The sequence below is a fragment of the Archocentrus centrarchus genome, chromosome 12 (genome assembly GCF_007364275.1).
Source record: "Archocentrus centrarchus isolate MPI-CPG fArcCen1 chromosome 12, fArcCen1, whole genome shotgun sequence".
Classification (NCBI taxonomy): domain Eukaryota; kingdom Metazoa; phylum Chordata; class Actinopteri; order Cichliformes; family Cichlidae; genus Archocentrus; species Archocentrus centrarchus.
Genome location: NC_044357.1, coordinates 21,928,075 through 21,949,013, shown reverse-complemented (window position 1 = coordinate 21,949,013; position 20,939 = coordinate 21,928,075). Strand labels below are relative to the sequence as shown.

The 20,939-nt window shown below is 42.2% G+C and overlaps 1 protein-coding gene across 1 annotated transcript in view; it reads left to right on the top strand.

The window, feature by feature from the left end:
• Nucleotides 1-297: 297 nt before the first annotated feature.
• The window catches only part of tprn (taperin), a 37,126-nt gene continuing 16,484 nt past the window's right edge, over nucleotides 298-20,939 (top strand). The window contains exon 1 of the mRNA XM_030743053.1: nucleotides 298-2,578. Coding sequence (XP_030598913.1) covers nucleotides 479-2,578 — 2,100 coding nt within the window. The 5' untranslated portion in view covers nucleotides 298-478. The remainder of the gene's footprint in view (nucleotides 2,579-20,939) is intronic.

The following is a 20,939-nucleotide window of genomic DNA, read 5'->3' as shown; positions in this document are numbered from 1 at the left end:
CATTTGTTGTACTTAACTATTAATTAATTAGTGTTTTTTGTCATTAAAAAGCAAGAAAATCTATATTTAATCACGTAATTCAAGAAAAATATTTAACTAATAGAAAGGAGGTTGAACATGAACGCAACACTTTTGATTGGCAAGCCTCATTTGTCCGTCAACAATAGAAAGGGGAGAAAGGGGGCGTGCCCTGAGCCCATAATGACCAATCAAAGACGCCTAGGCTGCCGCGGAGGGGGCGGAGCCGCATTCAGGGTCCTTTGGGGAGAAAGGGAGCCAGACAGTGTGACAGCAGAGGGAGAGGAGAGAGAGGAAGAAAAAAAAAAGGGATGTGTGTGAGTGTGTGGTGATCGGTGCTGCAGGTACAGTTAGAGCCGGAGATACAGCTTCAACAGCCGCACCGGACCGCGGCAAGACCGCCTCGGAGCCTGCCTCCTACTCTCTCTCCTCCTCGTTCCTTCCATAACAATCCTCCACGATGTCCGGCGGAGGAGAGTTACGCGTCCTCCGCCAAGAGGCCGGGCAAGAGAGTCCGAGGATGCCGGCCTGGAAGCGAGAAATCCTGGAGAGGAGGAAGGCAAAAGGCGGCGGCGGCGGGGCTGGGGGAGCCGGTGCTCCGGAGGCTAGCCCCGGGGGAGCAGGCCCGCAGCGTGCAAACGGCGAGGCAACGGGGAATGTGAACGGCAGTAACAGCGGCGGCGGTGGTGGCGCGTCCGGGCGGAACTACACCATCACCCCGGCCAGCCAACACTTCTCTCACAACAAAGAGCCCCAGGCGACGGCCGCGGCGACACCGAGGGAGGAGGACAGACACGAGAGCCTGGTGCTGCAGGAGAGCCTGGGGCCGCTGGAGGAGAACCCGTTCATCAAGCTGGAGAAGGAGCGGAGGAGGCGGCAGGAGCGAGAAAACGCCGCCCGCCCGGTCCAGCACATCCTAGAGCTGTACGGGAGCGTCCCCGGCATACGGACTATCCGAGCGGAGAACATCATCATAATCGAATCGGATCCGGATTATTTTCCGGAAGGTGAAGGGGTAAAAAGCGGATGCCAGTGGCAACAAAACGGTGTGAGTAGTTACAGCTCTTTAAACGACCTTCTGGACCGCAGAGGGAGTGCTGTTACCGAGATAAGAGCCAAGGAAGTGGTCATTTATGACACCACGTTAAGCAAGAGCGAGGAGAACCTGAGCACCCTGGGCCGTCCTGATCTAGAGGCCCCCTATGATACAGGTGAGGGGCAAGGTAGGGTGAGCCGGATCCTGCAGAAGTTTGACAGCAACTATGGGAAGCTGCAAAAGAAGTCCCACAGCACAGAGAACCTCCTGGACCTGGATTGTAGTGCCAGCAGCAGGCCAAGACTCTGGCCCAAAACGCAGCCAGATCTGGTGCCAAAGCCGAGGCCGGGTCCACCGGTCAGCAGCCCGGGCAGTAGCCAGCCATCTTCACCTGTCTTCCAGGGTCCCTGGTCTTCCAAACCAAAGCCACAGCCTGCCGTCTCTGGGCCGGGCAGCCCCCAGCGTTCACAGCCTGTGTCTTCCTTCCGTCAGCGCTTTGAGGAGAGTGGAGTCCACCACAGTGCAGCTGTCACCCTCAGAGATGAGCCAGACAGGGGGGCAAACAAGCCCACCAGAGAGAGAGACTGGGAGGGCGCTGAGGTGCCCCCCAAACCTAAGGTGCCATGCTCTCCGGAGACCCGTCGTGCCCGTGCCGAGGCCCCCTCAAGCCCCATCTCATCCAAGGTGACCCGCTCCTCACCCGAGTTTGAAATCCGTCCCTCTCCAAAGCCAGACCTCAACCAGATTCCTGATGGAGACACCCAGGCACGGGCCCTTGCAAACCTGCGCCTCCAGTCCCGAAACTCCTTCATGGTGATCCCCAAGCGCAGTTTGGGTGCCTCATCTGCTGCAAGCACCCCCCTGGTAACGCCTGGCCCCGTCAAGTCGTCCCCCTCCCACAGAGCGGCAGAGGTGCCCACACCTGGAGTGCCAACTTCCCCCACCCCTTTAAGGAGGAAAGAGGAGGAGAAGGAGGTGGAGAGGGTAGCAAGGCCATCCAAACCTGAACCATCTCCTCCTACTGTTGCCACAAGTCCTGCTCCTTCTCTGTCTGAACCTTTATCTCCATCCCCTGCTCCCACCACTCCACCTGCCCTGTCTTCACCCCCCTCTTCTCCAGCTACCCCATCTTCACCTCCCTTCTCTCCCACCCACTCAGACTCTCCTCCAGAGCAACCTCCTGTGGATCACCTGCCAGTAACGAACATCGATGACATCGAGTTGGAGACCCCGCCCCAGCGTGTCCCTGTCCCCAGCCCCATGGTGCAGAGGAGGAAGGGGAACACCTTCACTGTGGTGCCTAAACGTCGGGTGGAGCCCGATGCCCAGCCGAGCTCACCTGAGCCTCAGCAGGAAGCCTCAAGCGAGGCCCCGCCAGGGTCCACGCCTCCGCAGGCCCCCTATGCCCATATGGGTTCCCTACTGAAGAAACGGTACCCTGCTGTGGAGGAGATTGAAGTCATCGGTGGGTACCTCTCCCTTGCAAAGTCCTGCCTCTCCAAGACGGGCTCCATGGGCAAGAAGGTGAGAAGAAGCGATATTTTGTGTTTCAACAAACACTTTGTCTTACACATGAATGCTTTCCTTCATTATACTGATGCTGTGTCACAACACTGTGCAAACAACTGAGGCAGTAACCTCTTCTCTGCAAGACCATCAAACAACCTTACTAGTCAGTTGCAATCTGCAAAAAGTGTGTTTGTGCATACAGTTCAGCCTGTAAATATTTGGACAGTGATTGTAATTATGCCTCTCTACTATGGTGAATTTTAGCTTGTGTCACTTGCATCCACATCTCTGTGGATCTCATATTTAAAATTCCAGTGAACAGCTACCAAACGCAAGCTCAGCAAAACTCCACATCTTTTATGTGCTTAATTTGTCGTGAAATTAAGAGGGAACAGGCCTCACCTGGCCGTGAAACTCTCTGCCCAAATTAAACAGGGGACTGTGCATAAAAATGGCTGTAATTCCCGAACGGTTAATGCAGCACTTTTGTTAAACCCCTTGAATTAAATCTGAAAGTCTGCACTTCAATCACATCTTGATTGTTTGGTTTAAAGTCTGCCATGGTGGTAATGTGGTAATGGAGGCAAAACAGCAACAAATTGTGTAACCTATAAGTCTGTATAAGTGGAGAGCCTTATTTTTGGAATAGCATTACAGACTTGCATTCATTTGCCTCAAGATTCATTAACATAATGCTGACTTTTATAGTTTTCCTTTGAAGACATCATTTGGATTTTGCCCATGTGTGCTGCTAGCTGAAAATCTCTGGGGTTCGGGCTCTTCATAGATCAATTGAACACACAGGAAGTACTAATATTATTGTTGCCTTGCAGTCTCATGCTCAGCAGCCTCTCCAGGATGCTCACAGAAGTTTCATGTGATCTAAATTTAGCCGTTGAGTGTCACACATGCAGGAGGCTTTCTGTTTTAGTTTCTTTTGCATCCTAATCAAACTGAGCTTTATTTTGGAGGATTGTTTTCACCTTATCCTGACTTTTTGTTGTCATGTTGGGCTCCTCTAGATGTCCCATCGTTTGACCTGCTGCAGGCTTAAGTGGATTAAAAAGCATGTGTTTACGCAGTCACTTGGAACAACACGCAGCACCTTTTTTCCTGTGGATTTCTGTCCAGCGACAGCATGTTAGTGCGGTATTAGGTTAAACGGCCCTCCAAGCTTATTGACCGAACAGCTGTTGTCAGTGTTTTGTCCTAGGTAATATATATATATTGCTTCTTTTATGGGAAGAGCTGAGATATCCCCAATCCTGGTCCTAAATCATAATTAAATGATAGCAGAGAACATGTTGGAAGCATCTTATTATCACATTATGTTGTCATGTATCTGGTGCTCGCCTGGTGAATGTCCTGCCTTGTTTTTTAAAAGTATTAGGGGGTTAATTAAATATATGGGAATGTTTCTAATTAATTTTGCAAGGTGCTGCAGGCTGCATCCAAAGTCTTTGTGTAATTTTCAGCGTGTTGGTGTTCATGTTGCTTGGGTATCTGCAATAAAGGGAGAAGGGAGGAGAGCCCGTGGCTTGAATTTGAATATTTTATTGACGCTGTGGTGGTTGGATGCTGAGGAGGGGGTGCAGTAAATAACCTCAGCGTCTTGGTATAGCTCTACCCGGACTATTTTTGAGCCGCTTGGCATCTCTTCATTGTAGGCCAGTGTTACAGTATCTCAGACGTCAGCTTGCAAGTGTGCTTCATTGAATCCAGCTACCTTTTACAAGCAGACACATGATAAAGTTGCTACTCAGAACTTTATCATGTGTTTTATTTATTTATTTTTTATTTTTTTGGTGTTGCATTTAATTTAGTGTCTTTGTATAACTCGGCCAAAGGGAATGGAGACCACTTTTCTGGTTAATTATGTTCATAACCGTCATAAGTTTTGTCAGTAATAGAAAAGCAAACATTAGTATCTCCTTATTGGCTCCCTGTTAAATCCAGAGTTGATGAAACTGGTCTCAAGGCCCTCGTAGTATCATACTGTCCTTACTGAAGACTTCGTTCTCAGACTGCAGGCTCTCTTGTGGTTCCTAAAAGCTGAATGGGAGGCAGAGCCTTCAGCTATCAGGCCCTTCTCCTGTGGAACCGGCTCCCAGTTTGGGATCAGGAGACAGACACCCCTCTCTACTTCTAAGATCAGGCTGAGGAGACAGACACCCCTCTCTACTTCTAAGATCAGGCTGAACTGCCCCTTAGTTACTCTGGTACAGGCTCAGACTGCTTCCTATGATGCACTGCTTTTCCATTCCCCACCTGCTTATATGCCACTACTGAATGCTGATGTTCTTCTCTTATTTCTGTCTCCTCAAACTATCTACCTGTTAAAAGGAAGATCTTCCTCTCCATCATTGCCAAGTGCTTAAAGGGCATCATCCGACCGTTATCAGTCTCCAAGATCGTAGGCTCTTTATCTTGCAGTATAAAGTGCCTTGGGACGCCTCAATTTTACAAAATTAATTATATTTAATTAGATTGAATTGATCTAACACCAGTGTATTTATTTGGAAGGAGTATATTTTTGTAGTTTTGGTCTTAAATTTCATTTAAAGGGGCCTTCAAAAGTTTTTTTTTTCTTCTTGTAGACACCATGCAGACAAAGGATGACCTGAAGGGCTGCACCAGCTCCCGGTGTAATAACGAGGTTCTTCCACCAGTAAATGGTGGATGCTCATATTAAATAAAGTGTCACATAATTGAGGTCAGAGTGTGTTAAAGCAATCCCTTCAGAGTCCTCTAAACACTTTGTTTCAAACGTTATTTTCTGCTCTTGAATCTTAATAACATCACAGAAAGCAGATATGTTTGGGAAGCGTGAGAAGAGAAAAGTGGAGCTAAGTCTGAACTGAGGGGCTGCATCAGTACCAGGATAAGATAAATAAGGATTATTTTGAGCTGTGAGTCATGCAAAGCTACTCAGTTTGCTTCTTAAAAGGGATAACAAGGCTGCAGATGTGTCCGTGCAGCCTGGTTGTGATGTGTGTGTGTGTGTGTGTGTGTTTTCATTGTGTGCACATGTAGAACGTGGCAGCAACGCACGATCACATCCTGTCCTTTTCTCTCCAACAAAAACACTTTATTCTTTTGTTTTTCTGCCGGCTCCTCTTAGCCATCATCAAGGCCCAGATTTTTTTTTTTTTTTGTTTCTCATCTTCTTTTTCTTTTATTTTCTGGGCTGGGCAGCACAAGCAATTACAAAAGCATTGAGGCTTGGCCTAGCCTGTATAATTTGTGTGGAATTTTTGTTCTGGGCTGCTTCTGTGTGAAAGCAGCCTTTCGGAGAACGGCCTTGGCTTTGAATTATGGTCTGGGATTGGGTTGTTTGAGCTCTCTTTTTCCAGCAAACCCAAACCATTTTTAATTTTTTTTTTTTTTTTTTTTTACGAGGAGCTTGGCTGACACTGAATGATCCACATGCACGTCATGAACAGATCATCGACTCTTCCGCTAGATTTTCCAAGACTCTTTTATTGATTTTTCTCCCAAGACATGTTGGAGCCCATCCAAGCAGAGACTCTCCTGTTAGTCTCCTTCCACTCTGCTTTGTTTTTCCCCCGCCTCTCTCTAACCAGTAATGCTTTATTCCTGTGCGGTGGTGGTTAATAAGGCCTGTCCCCTCGCTCCAAGCTTCCTGTGATCTCCTCTCTGTTGGGGAAGGAATTGTGGAAGAGCTAGAGTAAGTAGGTCAAGTGCAGCTTCTTGTACCACATCACTCCTGCATTTGCATAAAAGCGACTCAGGGTTTTTGACTCACTTTCCATCTGCAGTTTGATTGGATTGGCCTCTCTTGGTAGATTTTAAAAATATTTTTATTTTCCTCGTGGTATACGCTGCAGCTCTTTGTGAAGTGATTTTTTATTTATTTATTTTTGTACTTGCAGCTCCCTATGACTGGTTATTATGGGGGAAAAAGAGACAGGCACAAGTGTTTGTCAGCATAACATCCAGAGAGAAAGAGACGCCTTTTTTCCCTAGTGTTTTTGTGTATTCACCACAGACTGTATATCAAAGACATACAGAGCTGCCATGATGCCTCAAAGGGCTGTACAGAAGTCAAGTTAATGGAATAATTTCTGTTATTAAAATAATTTTTGTTTATCAATGACAGAAACATCAGTAGGTTCTCTGTCATTTCCAGATTAGAATAAAACACTGATATGGATCCACTGTGATATTAAATCACTCCTATATACTGTAACGTGGTCTGTCGTTTTCATTAAAGTTACATGACAAAATCCTCTTTCAATAACTTGGAGCCAAAAAACAACCTCCAGAGCTGAAAGCCAAAGTCTGCAGTTGTAGTGGCATCTTGAGGCTGGCTCTAAAAACAAGTCAGAGGCAGTCTGCAATCAGTCTGCTGCCATTGGGATCAAGTTGGTAATTGCGTGCAACCAGTTTGTGATAATACGGTGATTAACTGTGATAAATCAGCTACAACTGCAACTCTTTTGCCATCTACATGCACAGAAATTCACATTAACTCCTTAGATTCAGAGTTTAGCCAGAACCCCACAGATCTGAAATCTGAAAAAGTTGCTGCTGGACAGCAAATTAACTGCAAAATGACTCAGGCATTCAGCAACCTTGCTTTTATATAGGAATATAAGCAGAATGCAACCAGCTGAGTCAAGTTCCCTATTTCGAAGAGAATTGTCTCAGACGAGTTGTGCTCATTGGTGCAGACTGACTCAGATTGCCAACACGTTGCAATCAATCTGTCTCCATTTATAATTAAATGGCAGATGGACTGCAATTGTTTGGAGATAGGTTGTCTTCCACCAGGCAACCTCTGCAGTCGCCTTGCAATTCAAATTGGTGTTGAGGGTGTTGCACGCTCAAACTAGTCACACGGAGGTTGCCGTCCCATTTTTACTCTAGTGAGACTGAGCCATAAAGCAAAAAACTGTTTTGGCCTCTTATGAATAGTTTCCACTTTAAAACAACTCTAAGGTTGTTTATTAATAATGGATTAATCTGAATAGAGATGTGGCCACTTTGATTGAGAGGGCCATTGCAGGGCTAAAGGTGCTGCTGCCAACCTACCGCAGAGGGAGCTCATACTGCAGGATCTCTGCTCAATAAAGTGAGCGCTTTCAGGGTCAGAAACTCCTACACTCAGTCTTTTGGTGACTTCACTGGCAGCGCTCCTTCCTGTGTCTGAATGAAATGACACCGGTAATTTCAGTGTCCTGTGTAGAAGCAAAGGGAGGCTTCAGCGTTAAGAACAAAATAAAACCAGATTTGAAAAATTAAAGGTGGTTGGCACTGTCACCTCATAGCAAGAAGGTTCAGGATTTGAACTGTGAGGCATAAACTGTAATATTTGTTTCTGCAAAATTGAGCATTTAACATGGGAGTCTGTGGGGATTGACTCGTTTTTGGAGCCAGCCTCAAGTGGCTGCTAGGTGAACTGCAGTTTTTGGCGCATCTGTGTTGGCTTCATTTTCACTCCTGGATGTTTCTGCTTGGTATTCACACAGGAAACAGACTGCTAATATTTAAACTGCGGCAGCATATTTATACGTAATTATGACCATTCTGTCCATTAAACCTGATTAGGTTTTAGAGAAGAGGCTCATGTGTTTGTGACTGAAAGGGATGATGATTCAGATGAATGAGTGTTATTATCATGTAAAGCAGATTAAGTGTTTTTTTTACTATTCAGTCGGCATAAGCTTGTGATTGGACGGATGGAGCTTTAGGCCTTTTTGGTTCAGTGTGTTCACACTGCTGTAAAAGCTGTCAGCTGAGCTTTGATTCGGACTGTCTTAGTCTGGTTCAGAGTGGATTCTGGTCCAGTTTGACTCTTTTTTTTTATAATAGATGCAGTTTTAGCATTATTTCAAAACTTAACGTGCCATTTGAAACACTAGTTGATCATGGGAACTGGCTAGGAACTGACCTGATGGCAGCAGCTGCTTTCAGACCACAGAGGTTCGGGGACTTCCTGCACCCACTCAGCTTTCAGTGGTTGGCAGTGCAACATCACCTCTTCTTGTGGTCTTATTTTCTCTTTCAGTCTCACATTTTTCTTTATAGTTGTGTTTGTGTAGTGAATGCCAGGTAGAAAGTTGAGGGGAATTTCTCATGAATATTTTTATGTTTCCTCTGATGTTCGTCCTCTGTCACTTACAGGCTTAATAAACTCTGGACTTCACTCTCAGTTAACTTCAGTGGAATTTGATCTTTTTTCCCCACCTATTTTTTACCAGCGCTAACACTCTTTTGTAATTTCCTGGTGCTGAATTCATACATTACTCAGGAAAGTACCTACTGTGTAGTAGGAGATTAAAAAAAGACCCAAAAACAGAGTTCTCTGAACTGTGATGGTCTCCAGTTGCTGCAGTGAAGATGGAAAAAAGGGCGTCCCACCTCCAGGTGTTACTAGAACTACGTCAAGTTTTGGTGTATCTGTAGCATAATCATCAACAAATCCCACAGCTCAATAATCATATTGGTCATATTTTTTCCTACTGTCTAAAAACAGCCCTGAAGTGACACATAGCAGAACTGCAGCTCTTAAGTTGCAGCAAAGGCAGAGCTAGGGGGAAGTTGGTGTGGTGGGGGCTCAAACGGATCTGACTCATTTGTTTTGCAGCTTACTTTCATTTTCAGTCACTGTTTGATTACGTTTTTTTTTTGTATAATTTGTGTTTTTAAGTTCTTTTTTTGCATACAAATGATTGAAAACCATAATTAATTACATTAGAACATTAAGCACGATAAGCACCAATAACACAATTTTTTTGGGTCACATTTTACCCCACTATGTCAGTGTGGTAGCTAAAATAGCTTGTTTGCTTGGGGGTTGGGTCACCAACAAGACCTTAAGGGTTTTTTTGGGGGGAGGACTGTTATGTATGTTTTTTTTTTTTGTTGGAGCAGCCTATTCGATGCAGTTTGATGATTACAATCTGGCAGCAAAACTTAAATATACAGCGAAAAATGAACTGACCGGCCCAAACATACATAATGTCTGATCAGTCTGTACTGTTTTATGTTTCCTGGAAGTTAAATACTGTTGAAATTTTTAAAGTTCTTAATGTAACACGTACAGTGCAGTAAAAGGCTACTTGGGTCCGTCTGTCGGGGATACAAGGTTATTTTGGGCCAAAAAAAAAAGTTTAGGAACCACTGTCTGTTTAAACACTGTAAAAGATAAACAGTTAAATATCTAAACAGTTTACAGTTGATTTACTGTAAATGTACAGCATTCTCTGGTAAATGCTCTCTGTAAATTTATAGATAAATTCATGAAGAATTTTTAATGTTTTGGATTTTTTTCAGAAAAAAATGTCAAATTAATTGAATCTCCCTTTCAGTGTAGATCAATATGCGTCATGTGCCTGTGAAAACAGCACATTTGTCTTTCATAATAATGGCTACTTTCCCATTTTTATTTTTCATGTTTACTTACATCAGCATTTTAGTGGCCTGTCAAAGCAGTAAAACAACAATTATTATCTTCATGCTTAGTTATGTCAGCAATTTACACAGTTGCTTTTTACTTAAGCATAGCATATGAAGGTAATGTGTGATTTCATTTTACATAAATGAAGCTTTTCTAAAACATAACTGTGTGGGATAGGCTCCGGGCCCTCTGTGACCCTGAACTGGATGGATGGACAGATGGATGGACGGATGGACGGATGGATGGATGGATGGATGGATGGATGGACGGATGGACGGATGGATGGATGGATGGATGGATGGATGGATAAATAACTGTGTGGGATAATTTTCTAAAAATTGTGGCAAATGCAACACTTGGCACACACGAGCAGCAGATTTACCACAAAACATTAGAAAGTCGTGTTCTTGACTGATAACATTCATAATCAGTTATTACTTTATAAGGTCTTTATGACACCGGGAAGGATAAATACACAATAGACAATTATAATTGAAGTTATTGGAAATTGATTTCCCCTGTTGGTCAGATGTAGCTTTGATAACATCTCCACAACTGTCTGTTATTTCTAGAGTCATAACCATCACAGTTTCCTGCTTTATATAATATATAAAAATATATATAATGTATAAAATATACCAATTTTAAAAGTTATGGGTTACAAAGGATTGAGATTGAGTTAAAGCTTTAGTAGTATAGATTTCATGAAGTAAAATAAAGTTTATGTATCATAAGTATGCAGGAAGTGAGTCCATTTGTGGTCTTGATTGATAACATGCAGAAAAGTTATTGCTTTATGGCCCCTTTATGACAAGAGAGATGATAACTGAGATAAAAAGAGACTAAAGTATAGAGAGTTCCTGGCATCTGATTACCTGTTGTATCTCTGATAATGGAGACTGACACCAACAAAATTGATAAATGTGCTTCCCGTCAGGCCAAATAACTTCACTGAGAACCTCTTGGCTTGTATGCAAGAATCAAACTGTGACTAAAAGGCATCACAGTTTATTTAATGAACAGTGAAAGCAAACAAAATCTAAAACATGGCAGCATGTTTTACAAGTCCTTAAGGAATGAATCTACGCCCATCGCTTCTGCAGCGGGGAGCACGGTGCATGAATTTGAAGTATGCTTCCTGCACGTTGGCTTAGAAAAACCACTGCTGTTATTTTTTTTTCTCTCTTTGTGGTTAAATGTCATGGATGCAGCAAGTTTAAAAATACCCAAAGTTAAATAGTTAAAAAGCTCTCTGTAACACAGGAAGGCCAGTGAAAGGGCACACTCCTACATTTACATTGTGCTCCTGGACTACAGGTGTGAAAGTCCATTGTGTTTAATTATTTACCACCCAGCAGACATTTCCCACCTCTCCTCCCTTAAACTTCCTGAAAATGTACCACCCCACCCCCTTGCATTAAAAATAATGCCCACCCTATCCACTGTATGAGTACTCCTTTTATTTAATCAGGCAGAGGCAGAGGGGTAATATTAATTTGCACCTTACTATACTTTATTTGAAGAAGCTGATTCTGTTCCCCACTTTATAAACTTAATTTCAGTGACAGGTGCAGTTATAAAGAAAGCTAAATAATGCTGCTCCACTTCATCTAAACTCTGACTTTGCCTACACCCTTGTGTCTGGGATCCAAATAATAAAGATTCCAGCTTTGAGGGGGGATAGTGGCTTTTTAACATCCACAGGCATCTGTTTTAAAGTGACTTAAAGTGGTTTTGGCTGGAGTAAAATATGCAGTTTCTTTTGGGAGTGTACATTACATTATATACACACAGTATATTAACATGTACATTATTAAGAAATTAAGCAAACAATACCAATACCAGCAGCATAATTCTCGATACCCATTTTGATACCAAAACACAACAGATCATCTCACGTTCTTAAACATAAACTCCTTTTTTTAAAAAGTTGTTTTGAGACACTGACATGGTGGCAGATCATTTATTTAAAATGTTAACATTATCGCTTGTTGACCAAACACAGACTGAAATGTTTGGAAGGTCTACTAATGTTACAGTTGCATTACATTTGCATAAGCAGCTTATGTGACCATTGCAAATGTGCATTTCAAGATGGTGTAAGAAGGATAAGGACTTGAATTTTTTTGAGCAGATATGGATGCCGGTCTTTTAGGAAGCATCTCTTTCCTTGGTCCAAAAATATAATATTAGTAATATGGTTTGCCATTGCTGTTTTTTTAGGAACATTAGGACCCGGAAATGACGTCGGACTTAAAGCCCGAATGTTCTCTTTTTCCTCGCCTCTGTGGGGATTAACTTGTTTCCGGAGCCTGCCTCAAGTGGCCAGTAGAGGAACTGCAGTTTTCCCTCAGCACTTCCAAGTTGATCCTGAAAGTTGCCTCTTGTGTCAGATGCCTGAAATCGGTGGTAGTTGATCAGTTTCAGTAGACTTCAGCTGAAATGACTTCAAATGATGATTTTGCCTCTCAGCGTCTCTCACATAAGAGAGGTGCTAGTTCTGTTTTTACAAATGATATCAAAGGTGCTGAAAATGCGCTTGAAGCTTGCCATTTCTCTTGTGTGGCTGCACACACAAACGCAAACGCAGAACACACAACCACGTCTAATTTTTGCATAGGCACCAACGATAAATAGACACTCGTGAGTTTAATGCAGAGCCCTCAGGCACATGCACTTCTGCAAAGATGGTGTAATTAGAATTCAGTCAGCAAAGCCTCACTATCATAGTCATGTTTAATTCAGTGTGTGTGTGTGTGTGTGTGTGTCTTTAGAGTGCATGAAACTGAAGATACTAAAAGCACAGGATGCTAACATACCCGGCTTTTTGGAAGTTTATAAAAAGAAACAAGAGTGGGGCGAGTGCGAGGAGCAGGTAGAGGAGGCTGATGTTTATCAGCTGCACTGTTTGCTCTACTATTTATTTGAAATGCATAATTTCTCAGGGTTTTAACTGGCTCAGTAAGGACCTTTTGTGGGATGCTGCATAAAGCAAAGGCAATGAGCGTGTTATTTTTATTTTTATTGGTATGTTTGGCCATTTAATAAACAAAAAATGTTTCATAGATGCAAAAAAAAATTCCTTTTTATTACAATTCCGGTTAGTTTCCCTTAAAGAGGAGCCCATCCCTCTGTTTATTCCTGGATTTATTTGCTTGCATTTCTAATAAAACAGGTCAAATCTCTCGTGAAACCCACTGAGCTGTCATGATAACTGAACACTTCCACTTCTGCTTCCTCGATAACAAATGCAAAACAAATGCTGGGAATCTGCTGGATGTAAATTTTATTCAAATGCACCTTCCATGAAACCTGTGTGTAATCCACCTGAGCGTTCTCACGGTGAATAACCTCATGTCTGAAGCCCAGGGTGTGCTGTATGTAAATTATATTTCTGCGGCTGCTCTTAATAATTTGCGTTCCTCTTTTACTCAATCAGAAGCTGTGTGGTTTTGTAGCCACGTTCGTCTTTCTGCGTCTCCACTCTCCCCTTTCCCTCGGTCACATATTCACGGTGCCTGTCACCAGGGCAACACGAGCCATGGCCATTCAATCCCGTCATTAGGATTCCTGGATAAGGACACAGATCCTCTCGCTCTCTCTCTGTCCGTCACACACACATACACACATTTTGACGTCAGCATTGATGTTGCAGATTGTGTAATTTGTAGGTAGGTGGAGCGGCGTTTGTATGTGACTGACGTAAAACTGGAACACAGCCTAATAAAGATGTTTGGCGTCTGGGGTGAGTCGGTTCTGTAATCAGCAAAGTGAAATCTGTGTTTTTTGAGGGTGGAGGCGCAAACGGCTCAGTGGTCTGATGTTTGAGAGAGGACTGTGCAGAGCAGAGGTTTAGTTCTTCTGCTGCCGGCTTTAAAATATGATCAGAGAAGTAAAACATTTTCTCGCTTAAACACTCAACCAAAACACACATTTTAAGATCTTAAATCATTGTTCCCCTTCATTTCAGTGTAAAGAAGGATAAAGATTTTAACTAGACATGTGATCCCTGAGATGTTTAAGAAAAAGAAGCATATTTTCAAAATTACATTTCAGCATTTGTACATTATTAAAAAAAAACTGCCTCAGTAGTAAACTGGAGAATCCCATACGCATGATTCCTGCAGCTTAAAGAAATGTGTAAAATTACAGAATAATTATGTACTGCGGTGTGTGGTATGCCATGGGTAATCTGTTTGCTGGTAATAAGACTGTAAAACTGAAAAATTTATGACCTCCTCCTTTGCAGCTATCCCATTTTCCAAAGCCATCCCATGGGGCAGATTGGACCCTACGGTAGGCCGGTTCTGGTCCTAGGCTGTATGTTTGACAAGAAGGATATGCAAGTGCATACTTCCCATAAATAGTCTTAAAAAACATTTTTTGTCATAAAAGCTGACTTTATTCTTGGTGGCATAGATTCAATAAGGTGCTGGAACCATTCCTGAAATTTTGGTCCGTACTGAAATGGTGGCATCACACACGTCTTGATCACATCTTTATTCCTAAATGCATTGAGTTGCTGCCATGGGATTGGCTGATCAGATATTTGTGTGAACAATCAACTGAACAGGTGTGCCTAATGAGAGGTGTGTTGCTGTATTGCACCAAAAATCTGGTAATTCATAAACTGGGCATTTTACAGACACATAAATGTAGCTAAAAACATGTCATCGCCTACTGTTGGTGTTCCCACTGATCCTTTAAAAATGTCTTAAATTTACTTGTGAGAGGTGTTAAATTTTAAACATTTCCTAATACTTTATCAGACATGTCTTGCTGTGTCTTGCAATCATCATTCTCTTTTTTTTATTACGGCTTTTTATTATGAATTGTTTGACCATACGTATAAGAGAGAAGAAGATGGCAAGAGAAGGGAAATGCGAGCAGTAAGGACAGGAATCAGAATCAACCTTTATTGGCCAAGGTATGCTACGCATACAAGGAATTTGATTTTGGTTACAGGAGCTCACAGTGCACGGTATCAGACTTTCACATAAGATAAGATAAATAAGAAGTAAAATAAATGAGATAATTGGGAATACTGGTGGTACTGGGCACAATGAAATGCCAGTGATCATTACACCGATGAAAGGTCAATCAATGACATTATTTATGCTGATATGGAGAGAGAAAACGGGATTCATTGCTAGAATTGGAGTTCTCTAGAGTTGGAAATTCTTGTTAATTTCTTCTTTTTTATGTTTCTCAAAAAGTCTTAAAGTCTTGGCAGAACTTAATTTGATTAATATTAATTTTTGGATTTATTTAAGCAAGGTCCATGGGTTAGTGAGGTGTGCTATGCCTTAAGTCAGGGGTGCTCAATACGTCGATCGTGATCTACCAGTCGATCGCAAAGGTAGTATTGGTAGATCGCATGACATAAAAAAAAACAAAAAAAATAGACATCAGCCCATCATCTATCCCGTCACTTGATTGATATACAGGGCAGCCAGTCAGGTGACATCTGAATTTTTCTGACACTTAGGTCACTTAAGGCTTAAGTGGTAAATTATTTAATTTTATGGGCAGTTTTTTGTGGGTGAATCACTTTCACAATAATTACTGCTTTTATTAGCTGAAGCTTTGTTTAGAAGGTTAAATGGAGAAAAGGGTCAATGGGTGAAAACTTCATGCTAAGATATTATCAACAGTTTATTTTTAATGATGCAGAACTTTGACCTTTGAAGCTCTGGATGTGCATGTCATTCACCTTTTTTGGCTATCTGATATCTTTCTCATGTGCTGCCTTGTAAACGGGTCAATCTTTGACTGATCTCCGATCCCAAAGTTCACCAAAAAAAAAAAAAAATGGCTGTCACAGTCTAAAATCCAGATGACTGCACAGCTACTCGGTTCAGCTGCCACACATCACTGGCCTCTCTAACCGTGAATGGTGCCAGATGCCTCATTCAGAGGAATTATTTAACCCAGATTTCAGTTTTCACCTGCAAAGTGGGGTCACTCAGGTGTATACCTGCCAATAAACACTTGTCAAAGTCACAGGGAGCCACTGGAGATGGGCAAAAGAGCCGCAAGAGACAAGTTCGCAACTGCCTCCGTCTTTTAAAATTTAAAAAGATGGAGAGTGAAAGAATTTTAAAAATACAGGGGAAAACATGATTTTGATCCATTATATGTCTTCACCTGACAACTATGCGTCATCCTGTTTTGCTTTGTCTCGATTGTGGCTTTCCGGACACACCCGACCATCAGCGCTTTCACATGAGAGTCCAGAAGAGAGCTTTAAATGGCCTGAATGCTCCCACAATGGCCGTGTTTTCGTGCCCAGATGGTTTTCGATCTCCACCCTGCTGGTATCACCTTACATATAAAGTGTGTGCAATTATATTAGAGCGTGCATCCTTCGATGGAGCAAAGCATTATTAAAATGATCTCAGGATGATCGATAAGAGGCGTTGATACCTGGAAATTTAAGAAATGTGTCCCCTGTTTCATCCCATTTCTTATCTGTGAGATAATCCAACATTGATAGTGCAGGGAGGCTTAAATACACACACGCATACACGCACAGGGCTACAAAGGGCACGCTATTACAACAGTGACTCACTTGGTCTTGAGGCATGGCAGTGTAAATACTGATTTTCACGTTTGGCTCTGTTTGCTGCCCACACTGCCAGGCCGAACTTCGAGCATCAGCCACCTACACACGAGTTTCCACATTTGTATCAGTGTTGTCATCGGTGATGATCATTTGGAAGCGCTTCCAGAGAAATACCAGAGTGATTCCACTTCGCACATGATGAGAAATCTGCACACCTACACAACACACATATATATATTTGTTTTACTTTATGCTTTCTAACCAAAATACTTGAGGCCGCTGGTATCCCAAAGGTTTGGTATTTGGGTCAGAGCTGGACGTTACATCGAACAAGTTAATTTATCTGTTGTCTCTGTTGTAAAATTATTGAAGGTAATTTGCTCCTGGGTGGTGCTGGCGTTCAGCAATACTGACTCATAATTACTGCATAGAGATTTGGGTATTGCAGCAACATTAGCTAATGATTAAGAAAAAAAAGTACCGTGTGTTTAATTTTTCATGTATTAAATTAAAAGCTTGTAGAGTGATTTCTGTTTTCTGGGGAAAATGACTGTATTAGAAAAGAATTTTGAGCCTTATTGGATGATCCTTGAATCAAAATGCTGGAGACCTTTCATATGCTGTGACTAGCTTTGACCAACCATCTATCCCACACAGTGAAATGACTCTTAAAAGTTTATCCAGTGTACTTTTTTTTTTTAGTTTTCTCCTGTTAATTATCAGAAAACAGATCCAGGCACCAGAGCTCGCTTCTGCTCCTCTGAGTCATACAATAGAATTTTGTATATATAGCTGTGCAAAAGTGTTGAGCCACCCCTCATTGCTTCATATTTTGCTTCCAAGGAGCTAGACTTATTTTTTTGATTTTTTTTTTAAGTCCTCTTGTGCAATAGTTCTCCAGGCTTTCTGAAGGTCTCATTGGCTGCTTTTTCACTCATTTTCAGTCCAGTCCTTCCACCCGACCATTTTCAGACGAATCCTATTTGTTTGTTAAGCCACATAACACTTGCCTATAACTCATTCAAGCATAAAAGATGCACCTGGCTCAAGAGATAAACTAGTATTGTATCTTCACATAACGAACTTAAGAAAGAACCAATTTTAAGGCTCAGTTTGACAGACATAAAATGGTATTTTCGTGAAAACAGGGTGAGTCCCACAGTGCTATCAACCAAAAACCTTGGATTTCTCAGCATGGTGTGCAGTGTGTCCTTAAAAAATGTGAGAAAACGGCATAAATGGAGCACAAAATAAGAAGTAGGAAATATTTCTTATTATGGGGATAAAGAAAATCCAGCAAAGACCTGACACAGGACCTGAGAGATGCAATTGGCCCTTCAGTTGATTCATCCACTGTTCACTGAAGTCTCATCAGGAATGGTCTCAGTGGAAGGTCGGCTGTCAGGAAGTCTGTCAGGAAGTCTTAAGGAGGGGAAACGGGGAGAAAAGGCTGAGGTATGCCAGATCACACAAGAACTGGACTGAATATCTGTGGCAACATGTCTTATGTAGTGATGAATCCAAGTATTATTAAATGTTCTGTTTTCAAAGCTGGTTAAGTAGAAAAGTTCCTGTATTATTGTGAGCATGCAATTATCCTCTGTGTGACTGATAATGATAGACTCAGTGCTTTGTGTTTTTCCTAGTTGGTACTGGTTGTCCTAACCAGCTGGGAGGTGCTTTGTTGGTTAGGTTTTGTTATTTCTCTTCTTGGTGCTAATGCCGCTGCAGCTAAACTCTTCAGCCGGTTCATTGTGGTGCTATTCTAATATTATCTTCCTGGCTGGAGATTAGCTCTGATTAGGCACCAGGTCAGTCTGCTCCCAGCAGCGACGCATGCATGCAGTCCATTTGGTGGGCATGATTTGATTTATCTGTTATTTCATGGGCAGTGGGTATCAAGTGGTGTTCTTCACATACTGTAAATGCGCAGGTGTGCAGTCAATACCAACGTGACTGCACACGCCGCGCCCTATGCCACCTGGAAATACAGAGATAAGACAGACACACCATGTAAATACAAACGCACACATGCTGCATCATCCTTAATAGGGCTGCACTATTGTGCTACAGCTCTACTGTAACTCAGCAGCTTTCCAGTTCTGTGTGTTCATTCAGCAAGAGCCACTTTTCACCAAACGAGGACACGCCATGCTGGGTGGCCTGGAAAAAATATGTGGCACTGCTCCCATCTCGCCTATTGGCCGAGGCACAATCATAAAGACATAATCTCATCAACTGGCTCGCCTCTTCTTTTTCTCCCTTACTTCTTCTTTTGTCTGTCTTTCTCTTGCGTGTGTTTGTGCCTCATAAAGCATGAACAACTAAAGACAGCCGATGAAACGTCAGGAGAAAGAAAATTGTTTTTCAGAGCAAGAAAAACATCTACCATACTGATGAAATGATATTTTCTTCCTCAACTGTATGCTTGTGTTGGGAAAGATTTTTTTTCCTCTCTCTGTTAGTTATACTTAAACTAAAGGAAATACAGTGCTGTGGAAAATTATTCGCCCCCTTACTGTTTTTTATTTATTTTTTGCATATTTGTCCTTATGCTTCATATCATCAAACAAATTTTAAATTAGACAAAGATATCCTGAGTAAATACGACATGCAACCTAAAAACTGGTTGTGCCACCCTTGGCAGCAAGAACTGCAATCAGCAGTCTGTGTGGAGGAATTTTGGCCCACTCTTCTTTGCAGAATTGTTTTATTTCAACCACATTGGAGGGTTTTCAAGCATAAACGGCCTATTTAAGGTCATGTCAAATGATTGCAATCTGATTTAAGTCCAGTCTTTGACCAGGCTGCTCAGAAACCTTATCTGAGCCATTCTGAGGTGGACTTGGTGGCGTTTTGTCCGTCCTGCTGCATAACCCAAGTGCCTTTGAGCTTCAGGGCATGAACTGATGGCCGGACATTCTCCTTCAGGATTTTCTGGAGAACAGAATTCATGGTTCCATCAGTTACGGCAAGTCGTCCAGATCTAAAAGCATCCCCAGACTGTCACACTACCCCCACCACCAGCATGTTTGCCTGCTGGTATGATGTTCTTTTTATGAAATGCTCTGTTAGTTTTAAAGCAGATTTAACAGGATACAAATGTTACAAAAAGTTAAACTTTTCTCATCAGTCCACAAAATATTTTCCCAAAACTCATCAAGATGTTTTTTTTTTTTTTTCTTTTGACAAATATGAGACGAGCCTTTGTGTTGCCATGGATGCCATTTTGCTCAGTCTCTTCCTTATTGTTGAATCATGAACACTGATCTTCACTGAGGCAAGTGAGGCCTGCAGTTCTTTAGATGTTGTTCTGGGTTCTTTTGTGACCTCCTGGATGAGGTCACAAAAGGTTCACCACTGTGGATAATGGCTCACAGCGTGGTTTGCTGGAGTCCCAAAGCCTTAGAAGTGGCTTTGTAACCCTTTCCAGACTGAATGATGTCAATCACAGCTGGTTCTTATATAGCACTTTCCTACTCTACATGAGCACTCAAAATGCTTTACACAGCATGTCTCATGAACGCATCGGGAGCACCTCAGGTTTCGGTATCGTGCCCAAGGATACTTTGGCATGCAAACTGGAGCACCAGCCACACTCAAACCACCAACTGTCCAATTAGTAGATGACCTGCTCTACCTCCTGAGCTACAGCCACCCCAGTGTGACATGATGTGTTGCATCATGCCACATTGGTCTTTTACTTGACTTTGTCAGGCAGGTTCTATTTAAGCGATTGAGTCATGAGGTCTGGCAGTAATCGGGCCTGGGTGTGGCCTCGGCTTTCCAAAAAATGTGGTTAATCACAGTTAAATTTTTGATTTGACAAGGCCGGGACAATTACTTTTTTCACATAGGGCCAGGTAGGTTTGGGTAGTCCCCCCCCCTTAATAAATACAATCATCATTTTAAAAACTGGATTTTCTATTTACTCAGGTCATCTTTAATATTAAAATTTGCTTCCAAACCTTCCATTTTTTTCTCGCTTATCCTTTAATTTTATTATCTGAAATATTGAAGTGACAAAACTAAGAAATCAGGATTGGGGGGGCAAATACTTTTTTACAGCACTGTATATATGAAAAGCAAAGAAAGAAGCAATTATGTACAAATTAAATTAAAGGTGTACCTGCACAATTACATTTAATTACTCTAACCCAGTTCCTCACGTAGTCTTAATTCTAAAAACCTTTCCACTCAGAAAAACCAGTTTGCCTCTCAGGTTGTTTATTGTAATCTCACATATTTGTAGCCCGCTGCTTATTCACTTCAGATCAATCAGTAACTTTGCTCATAAAATACACATCAGTTGACTTTTGCTCTCGAGATCCATAGCTCGTAAAGTAAAAGTATATCAGCCTTTCAGCAAATCTTTATCATGATTAAGT